At 41.5% G+C, this 10,478-nt stretch overlaps 1 protein-coding gene across 1 annotated transcript; it reads left to right on the plus strand.

The window, feature by feature from the left end:
• Nucleotides 1–388: 388 nt before the first annotated feature.
• Nucleotides 389–1,472, plus strand: LOC130033978 (zinc finger protein RFP-like). The gene has a single exon (XM_056125573.1). It carries the CDS (start codon nucleotides 423–425, stop codon nucleotides 1,470–1,472), a length of 1,050 nt encoding a protein of 349 aa, XP_055981548.1. The 5' UTR covers nucleotides 389–422.
• The last annotated feature ends 9,006 nt before the right edge of the window (nucleotides 1,473–10,478 follow it).

Genomic DNA, 10,478 nt, shown 5'->3' on the forward strand with positions numbered 1-10,478 from the left:
CATAGCTCTTTCTATTCTTCTTTGGGAGACCTGAATGGCGTTCTCATCTTGTTTGCGTAGGGCCCAGGTCTCTGAGGCATATGTTAATGCAGGAAGAACAGTGGAATCAAAGAGATGTGCCCGGAGCCGGAGGTTCTTCGTCCTCTTAGCTATTTCTTCGACGTTCTTGAAGGCGTTCCAAGCCGCTCTCTTCCTCCTGCGCAGCTCGGGTGCCAGGTCATTTGTCATGTTGACCTCTCGACCTAGGTAGACATAGCTGTTGCATTCGGAGATGGTCGTTCCATTGAGAGCGAATGGGGCGTCAGGAACAAGGCTGTTTCTCATAAACATTGTCTTCGTAAGATTCAGCTGTAGTCGACGGGAGCGCGGCGCGGGGCCCGGAGCCGGGGGCCCATGCCCCAACGGCCCGCAGCCCCGGCGCCATGGCCTCCGGGAGCGTGGCCGAGTGCCTGCAGCAGGAGACCACCTGCCCCGTGTGCCTGCAGTACTTCGCCGAGCCCAGGATGCTCGACTGCGGCCACAACATCTGTTGCGCGTGCCTGGCCCGCTGCTGGGGCGCGGCCGAGACCAACGTGTCGTGCCCGCAGTGCCGGGAGACCTTCCCGCAGCGCCACATGCGGCCCAATCGGCACCTGGCCAACGTGACCCAGCTGGTGAAGCAGCTGCGCACCGAGCGGCCGTCGGGGTCCGGCGGCGAGATGGGCGTGTGCGAGAAGCACCGCGAGCCGCTCAAGCTGTACTGCGAGGAGGACCAGATGCCCATCTGCGTGGTGTGCGACCGCTCGCGCGAGCACCGCGGCCACAGCGTGCTGCCGCTCGAGGAGGCCGTGGAGGGCTTCAAGGAGCAAATTCAGAATCAGCTGGACCATCTCAAAAGAGTGAAAGACTTAAAGAAGAGGCGGCGGGCTCAGGGCAAGCAGGCACGCGCAGAACTCTTGAGCCTGACCCAGATGGAGCGGGAGAAGATCGTGTGGGAGTTCAAGCAGCTCTACCACGCGCTCAAGGAGCACGAGTACCGCCTCCTGGCGCGCCTGGAGGAACTGGACCTGGCCATCTACAACAGCATCAACGGCGCCATCACGCAGTTCTCCTGCAAGATCTCCCACCTCAGCGGCCTCATCGCCCAGCTGGAGGAGAAGCAGCAGCAGCTGACGCGGGAACTCCTGCAGTACATCGGGGACACACTCAACAGGGCTGAAAGGATCAGGATCCCGGAACCTTGGATCACACCTCCAGATCTGCAGGAGAAAATCCACATTTTTGCCCAGAAATGCCTGTTCTTGACCGAGAGTCTGAAGCAATTCACAGAAAAAATGCAGTCGGATATGGAGAAAATCCAAGAATTGAGAGAGGTTCAGTTATACTCAGTGGACGTGACGCTGGATCCCGACACGGCCTACCCCAGCCTCATCCTGTCCAAGAACCTGCGGCAGGTGCGCTACAGTTACCTCCTTAAAAAATGTACTAAATAAAAAATAGTTTCAATACTTATTGTTCAAAAATAAAATTGGTAAATTTTAGTAAAATAATTAAGCTAAATACAAGATTTAAAAGCTTAATATGACAAAGACAAAGTTTGTATACAATTTAATGCCACTGAGTAAAGAATGTTTTTGAAAAAGAAATACCAATTAATTGCATTTAAAAATATAAAATCAAGGGACTGGAGACATAGCATATAGGGTTCATGCTTTGCATGGATCTATGTAGATTCAAGCTCTAGTTCCCTGTCTGGTTCTCCAATTTCCCCAGGATTTGTCCCTAAGCACAGAGTTGGGAGTAAACCCTGAACACTTCTAGGTTTGAACCAAAAATAAAAACAAAACAAAGAAGAAGTTTGAGGTATACTCTAAACTTCTAATAGACTGTATGTGTGAAATGTATGTGGAGTGATAGCACAGCGGGTAGAGGGCTTCCCTTGCATGTGACTGACCTGGGTTTGATTCCTCCATCGCTCTTGGAGAGCCCAGCAAGCTACTGAGAGTATTCCTGCCTGCACGGCAGTCTGGTAAGATCCCCGTGTCATATTCGATATGCCGAAAATAGTAACAAGTCTCACAATGGCGACGTTACTGGTGACCGCTCGAGCAAATCAATGAATAACGGGACAAGAGTGCTACAGTGCTACAGCATGTGTGTGAAATGTCTTTTCTTATTGAAGGAGGATTTTGATAGTATCAAATGTTTTATCTATCTGTAATAATTGTGATCATATACATTTATTCATTTTACATACTGAATATTCTACTGTTAAGAAAAAAATTAAAACCATGATCTAAAATCTCTTTAATTCACAATAGAAAACCTAGAAATGACAATTTCCCTGAATCTTCTTCATCCATTTTGGTCTGGTTTAAAAACTAACAGCTAATACAAATCAGAAGGGATCTAGAAGACTTGAGAGGGAAAAAAACACATGTTCAGAGTAGTTATTTGCAAAGATAGATATTCATGTAATTTACTTAAAGTAACTTCTGGGAGAAAGTCTCAAGAATTACTTTGCTATTGAATTTTGAGTATAGTACAAGAGCTTCCTAATGGTTTTCAGATTTTCTGGATTTGGTTATGGTAAATTCCACAAAGCTGTTGATTTAACAGAGTTTGCTGTGATTTTTGGTGGAGTCTTTTTTGCCCTTTTCTTCATGAACTGTTTCAAGAACATATTCCCAATTTTCAGTATTAAAACAGTTTACATTTGAAATGCAGAGACTCTAGTATGTTCTGTACAAAATTCGGGCAAATATGCTGATTGATCTTTGTACATCTAAACCATGTTTATATTCTGAGATTAGGCCTTATTTTGAATTTATAGCTGACTGCACAAAAATTATTTCACAGTAATTATACACTTTTTAGATACCTAGATAAAAGGTTGAGGTTCTAAGAATAGTATCATATCATCTGCGAATAGTGAGAGCTTGATTTCTTCCTTCCCTACCTGGATGTACTCAATATCTTTTTCTTGCCTAATCGCTATTGCAAGTACTTCCAGTACTATATTGAACAGTAGTGGAGAGAGTGGGCATCCTTTTCTCGTCCATGATCTCAGGGGGAAGGCTCTCAGTTTTTCCCCATTCAGGATGATGTTTGTTGTAGGTTTGTGTTAGATAGCTTTTACTATATTGAGGAAAGTCCCCTCTATCCCCATTTTGGCAAGGGTTTTCATCATAAATGGGTGCTGGACCTTGTCAAATTCTTTAGAGAACCCTAAACCTCTACCAAGAGAACCCTAGAAACAATAGTAAATAGTAAACAATAGTAAATAGTATAGTAAATAGTAAATAGTAAACAATAGTAAATAGTATAGTAAAGTGGCAGGCTATAAAATCAATACCCAAAAATCCATGGCTTTCCTATATGCAAATAGTGAAAGAGGAGAAAGTGACATGAAGAAAACAATCTCATTCACAATTGTGCCCCAGAAAATCAAGTATCTGGGAAACATCTTAACTAAGGAAGTAAAGGACCTGTACAAAGAAAACTACAAAACGCTACTTCAGGAAATAAAAGAGGACACGAGGAAATGGAAAAATATCCCCTACTCATGGATGGGGAGAATCAACATTGTCAAAATGGCAATACTTCCCAAAGCACTGTACAAATTCAATGTGATCCCTATAAGAATACCCATGACATTCTTTAAAGAAATGGAGCAAACACTCCTGAAATTTATATGGAATAATAGCCCCCACGAATAGCTAAAGCAATTTTTTGGAAAAAGAAAATGGGAGGAATCAACCTCCCCAACTTCAAGCTCTACTACAAAGCAGTAATAATTAAAACAGCATGGTACGGAACAAAGGCAGAGCTGCAGACCAATGGAGCAGAGTTGAATATACGGACATCTCCTCCCAAGCATATGATCATCTAATCTTCAATTAGGGGGAAAGAAAAGTGAAATGGAGCAGGGAAAGCCTCTTTAATAAATTGTGCTGGCAAAACTGAAAGGCTACATGCAAAAAAGTGGGCTCAGATCTCTGCCTAATGCCATGCACAAACGTAAGATAAAAATGGATTTATGACCTCAACATCAGACCGGAAGTTCTGATGTTAAAGTTCACTGAAGTTCATTGAAGACAAAGTTGGCAAAACCCTCTATGATATTAAAGCTAATGGTATCTTCAAAGATGTCATGCCACTGGCCAAACAAGCGAAAACAGAGATAGACAAATGGGACTATTTTAAACTAAGAAGCTTCTGCACCTCAAAAGAAACAGTGACCAAAATACAAAGACACTATACAGAATGGGAAAGGATATTTGCCAAATACACATCCAACAAGGGGTTGATATCAAGGATATACAAGGTACTGTTGGAACTCCACCAGAAGAAAACACCCAACCCCATTAAAATATGGATCGAGGAAATGAACAGAAACTTTTGCAAACAAAAAATCCGAATGACTAAAAGGCACATGAGAAAATGCTCTACATCACTAATTATCAGTGAGATGCAGATCAAAACAACAATGAGATATCATTTCACACCATAGGGACTATCCCACATCCAAAAGAACAAAAGCAACCAGTGTTGGCGAGAATGTAGCAAGAAAGGGACTCTCCTCCATTGCTGGTGGGAAGCCGACTGGTCAGCCCTTTTGGAAAACAGTATTCACGATTCTCAAAAAATTAAAATTTGATCTCCCATTTGACCCAGCAATACCACTCCTGGGAATATATCCCAGAGAGGCAAAAAAGTATAGTCGAAGTGACACCTGCACTGGTTTGTTCATTGCAGCACTTTTTACAATAGCCAGAATCTGGAAAAAACCTGAGTGCCCGAGAACAGATGACTGGTTAAAGAAACTTTGGTACATTTTACATAATGGACACTATGTAGCTGTTAGAAAAGATGAAGTCATGAAATTTACATAAAAGTGGTACTACATGGAAAGTGTTAAGCAAAGTGAGTCAGAAAGAGTGGGATAAACACAGAAAGATTGCATTCATCTGGGGAACTTAAAGCAACAAAAAGAGAGACTAACACCCAGGAGTGGCCGAGATTAGTTCCAGGAATTTTGCTCCATGACTTGGAGGTCAAGCATAGCTCTTTCGATTCCTCTTTGAGAGACCCGAATAGCGTTCTCATCCTGTTTTCGTAGGGTCCAGGTCTCTGAGGCATATGTTAATGCAGGAAGAACAGTGGAATCAAAGAGATGTGCTCGTAGCTGGAGGTTCTTTGTCCTTTTAGTTATTTCTTCAACATTCTTGAAGGCATTCCAAGCCGCTCTCTTCCTCCTGCGCAACTCAGGTGCCAGGTCATTCATCATGTTGATTTCTCGACCTAGGTATATATAACTGTTGCATTCAGAGATGGTGGTTCGTTGAGAGCGAATGGAGCGTCAGGAACAAGGCTGTTTCTCATAAACATTGTCTTTGTAAGATTCAGCTGTAGTCCGACCTTTCCACATTTATGGTTAAAGTCGTTCAGCATTTGTGCTGCTTGGCTGATGTTTGGTGTTATTAGAACGATGGCATCAGCAAAGATGTTATCAGCAAAGCAAAAAAAAATCATCTATGCTTGGAATATCACGATTCACTCAAATGAGAGATAGAATCCGGAGTTCTGATCTTCGTCAATGCTCAAGAATCAGGGACGCTGTCTCATTTGCCAAGACATCAAAAATCAAATGGGCTGGACACATAATGAGGTTTATATACAACCGCTGGACTAGAGCCATTACTGATTGGATTCCATGGGACATCAAAAGATCACATGGACGCCCACCTACAAGATGGTCAGACTTCTTGGTCAAGACCCTGAATGATCGGTTTGAGGCTCTGCATGTTCCTAGAACGAACAGATACCATTGGGCTACGCTAGCACGCAACCAGGATGAATGGAGACGTTACTGGCATCCGCTCGAGTAAATCGATGAATAACGGGGATTAAATGATTAAGTGATTAACTCACTTGGAGGCCAGTGACATGTGCTAGGGGAAAAGAAAGCTCAAATAGAGAAGAAAGCAGCAAATAAAGGGTGCTTGGGGGATCTTCTTAGAGTGGAAGAAGCATGCTGATAGTAGACTATAGACCAAACATGATTGGCACTCAATGCCTTTCTTGCAAACCACAGGACCCAAAAGGAGAGAAAGAGAACAAAAGGGAATGCCCTGCTACAGAGGCAGGGTGGGATGGGGGTGATGGGGGGTGGGAGGGATGCTGGGACCCGTGGTGGTGGAAAATGGGCACTGGTGGAGGGATGGGTACTTGATCATTGTATAACTGAAACCCAAGCACAAAAATTTGTAAGTATATAACTGTACCTCATGGTGTTTCACTAATAATAAAAAGGTTGAGGTTCTATGGTAAGATGAGGCTATGGAATGTGTTCTGATCAATAGATTGTGAACACTTGGGAAATGCCATTTCCAGGTCAGGTATTAAATTGTTGGCACTTGTAGATTATTTCATAGATCTTTCACCACCATTAACAGTGCTAATGAAGTGACTCACGTTTCCATTTGAGAAGTGTATAAGGAGAGTACACATAGCATTCATATGATTTTTCATGGGTATGTAACATATTTTAAAAAATAAGCATCAGTTTTTTATCATTGGTGATCATTGATTACTTTTTTTTTTTGCTTTTTGGGACACATCCAGCAGTGCACAGGAGTTACTCCTGGTTCATGCACTCAGGAATTACTCCTGGCCATGCTTGGGGGTCCATATGGGTTGCTGGGAATTGAACCCGGATCGAGCCGCATGCAAGGCAAGCACCCTACCTGCTATGCTATCACTCCAGCCCCATTGATTACTTTTTCGTAAGAAATCTTGTATGGAAATTGATGCCAGAATCAGGGTTCTACTCTAACACAGTACTAAGCTACACGATAAAAAGCTTTAGACAAGAGGAAAAGACAAATGAAACTCTTATCTGAACATGGAAAAATGTTGATAAAATTTTATTTTTGTTATATATGTATTAATACAAAAATAAGCCAGATATAATGATAGAAAAATTGTATTATTATTGAATCCATAAGAAGATATTATATTCTAACTATAATTTTGTAAAAGTTAGAGTTTATTGTATAAAATAAAAAGTACTATTGAGATCCCAAATGTTGCCTGAAGCAGATATTCTTTTTTTAAAATTTTTTTCTTTGCGGGTCACACCCAGGATGCACAGGGGATGCAGGTTACTCTTGGTCATGCCCTCATTAATTACTCCTGGCGGTACTCAGGGGACCATATGGGATGCTGGGAATCAAGTCTGAGGTCGGCCACGTGCAAGGCAAATGCCCTACCTGCTGTGCTATTGCTCCAGTCTCTGAAGTGGATGTTCTTGAAATAGGATAATAGATACAGAAAAATTTTCCAAGGAATTTTATCTATATGATCAGGAGATGAATATCCTGGGTGCTTCTCTCAGGAAGTAACCCTGAGACTTAGTCAGATCACCCTATCCTGGGCCTGGGGTTTTTGCACTATCAGCTCATGATATTCATCTTTTTGAGAGCCAAATACCACGGACTGTTTTGACTAAGCCAAATTCTTATTTTTCAAATGACATCATATAATGTAGCCATTCTGCTCTTATGATTAGCAAGTGACAAGGACAGGACCAAAAAAAGGACAAGGTCAGTATCTTCAAAGACGACACTCTACTGACCATCCAAGTGGAAACAGAGATTAAAAAAAATTGGACTATCTTAAACTAAGAAGCTTCTGAACCTGAAAAGATATAGCAACCAGAATACAAAGACAATCTACACAATGAAAAAGGATATTTACCCAATACACATCTGATTAGGGGTTAAGATATAGAAAGCACTGGTTGAACTCCACAAGAAGAAAACATCCAACCCCATCAAAAGATGAGGTAATGAAATGAACAGAAACTTTCTCAAAGAAGAAATCCAAATGGCTAAAAGGAACATGAGAAAATGCTCTACATCACTAATCATCAGGGAGATGCAGATCAAAACAACAATGAGATATCATCTCACACCGCAGAGACTGGCCCACATCCAAAAGAACAAAAGCAAACCAGTGTTGGCGCAGATGTGGCGAGAAAGGGACTCTCTTTCACTGCTGGTGGGAATGCCGACTGGTCCAGCCCTTTTGGAAAGCAGTATGGACAATTCTCAAAAAATTAGAAATTCAGCTCCCGTTCGACCAGCAATCCCACTCCTGGGAATATATACTGGAGAGTCAAAAAAGTATAGCCGAAATGACATCTGCACTTCTATGTTCATTGCTTCACTCTTCACAATAGCCAAAATCTGGAAAAAAAACCTGAGTGCCTGAGAAAAGATGATTGGTTAAAGAAACTTTGGTATACCTATACAATGAAGTACTATGCAGAAAAGATGAAGTCATGAAGTTTACATACATGTGGTACCACATGGAAAGTATCATGCTAAGAGAAATGAGTCAGAAAGAGAGGGATAGACATAGAAAGATTGCATTCATCTGGGAATATAAAGTAACAAAATAGGAGACTAGCATCCAAGAATAGTCAAGATAAGTACCAGGAGATTAACTCCATGGCTTGAAGGCCAGCCACACCTGCTAGGGGAAAGGGCAACTCAGACAGAGAAGGAAACACAAAGTAAAGGGTGTTGGGAGGATCCTCCCAGGATGGGAGATGCATGCTGAAAGTAGACTGTAGACAGAACATGATTGCCAATCAATGCCTCTTTTTCAAACTAGAGCACCCCAAAGGAGAGAGTGAACAAAAGGGAATGCCCTGCCACAGAGACAGGGTGGGATGGGGGTATGGGAGGGGTGTGAGGGTTACTGAGATCATTAGGGGTAGAGAATGGGCACTGGTGGAGGGATGGGTACTCGATCATTGTATAACTGAAACCCAAGCACAAAAACTTGTAAGGTCAACAACTGTACCTCATGGTGTTTCACTAATAAAAAAAAAAGAAAGAAAAAATGAAAGTGACAAGGACATACTCAACAAGAACTTGGCTCTTATATGATTAAATTTATCATGTGTTTCTTTGGTGTAAAAAGTCTGCCTCTTTGGAGATTTCCTTAATAGACATTCAGTGATGTCAACTAAGTGCTATTGGTCACAGCAGGGAACTAGAGGTAATCTAATGTCACTACTATCATAGAAATTATGAACTAAATTTTTGTGAACTGAAAAAGTTTGAACTATAAAATTTTGTGAAATCATATCATGAAGCACTATGCAAGGGAAAGGAAAAATAAATGATATGTATATTAATAGAGTAAATAGATCTTAAAATACTTAGATGAGTGCAAACAGTAAGCAATATGTGAGACCTACAATATAGAACAAATTACTGATATGTAATATGTTAACACAAATCAAGTTATAGGACAAATATACCTGATACCCAATATCTAATAATCTATCAAATTTGGTAAATCAAGCACAGACACATGTAACTGCTATGATGTCTAGCATGTTTGAGCAACTGAGTTCAATCCCAGGTATCTCATGCTTCTTCTAGTACCAGACAGACCAATCATCACTGGAGAAGCATGGGAGGACCCTAATACCACTGGAGGTGGCTCCTATTTATATTAAACAAACAGACAAATAATCACAGTTGAAAATCTAAGCCATGTCCTTTATTCCTGTAAGGCCAGAAGCAGTTTCCCCCTTGGATACTACTAGATTGATAGTAATCATCGTCACACAGCACCACAGCATACGCCAGAACTTCTCAATCAGGGGTCATACAGTCGTTGTGGAGTCTCATGATATTTCAAGGAGGCCACTAGTGAAAACCACATCAATGGGAAACCGACAGCATGAGATTCGGAGCCCAGAGAGTAGGACAGCATTGTCACAGGAAGAAAACAAGGTCAGGAAAGTCACAGTTGAGGTCAAGAAACACTGATTTAAACCAAAGTCCAGGGGTCAAGCAGTAGTACAGAAGGTAGTTGCTTGCCTTGAATGTGGCTGACACAAATTCAATGCCTGGCCCTCATATGGTGCCTTGAGCACTCCTAGGAATGGTGTTTGAGCACAGAGCCAGGAGCAAACACAGAGCACTTTCAGGTGTGGCCCCCAAACCAAATGAATGAACCACAGCAAAGTTCTTATGTCTTTCAATAATTTTTGGTGATTAGCAAGCCACAAAGTACAGCACCAAATACTTCACTTGTTTAAACTGAAATGAATTAACCTTTAAAAACAGAATATGTAGCTTGCGGTTTTGCTGTGAATGTACCCTGTGTGTTTATTCTGGGTTTTTGCATATTTATGCATAGCACATTTTCTTTCCTAATTTGACAAAAGAATCTACAACTTGTACATCATCTGGGTGAACATACCTTTCCATTCCCATTCAATTGGAGCTTTCTCAGTGGGGATATTTAAATCTACAGACATACACACAGCTCTGGATATTAAACTGCCATGTTGCTTCTTATTTCTGTCATGATAGATACTTTTCTAAACCCAGGAATGTCCATGTTCAAAAAAAAATTAAAGCCATATTTTTTTTAAAAAATAAATTATGGAGAAGCACTAATTTTGTACA

Source organism: Sorex fumeus, unplaced genomic scaffold, assembly GCF_029834395.1.
Source record: "Sorex fumeus unplaced genomic scaffold, SorFum_2.1 ptg000055l, whole genome shotgun sequence".
NCBI classification, from domain to species: Eukaryota; Metazoa; Chordata; class Mammalia; order Eulipotyphla; family Soricidae; genus Sorex; species Sorex fumeus.

Coding starts and splice junctions, on each gene's coding strand:
- LOC130033978 (XM_056125573.1), top strand. CDS start 423: ATGGCCTCCGGGAGCGTGGCCGAGTGCCTGCAGCAGGAGACCACCTGC.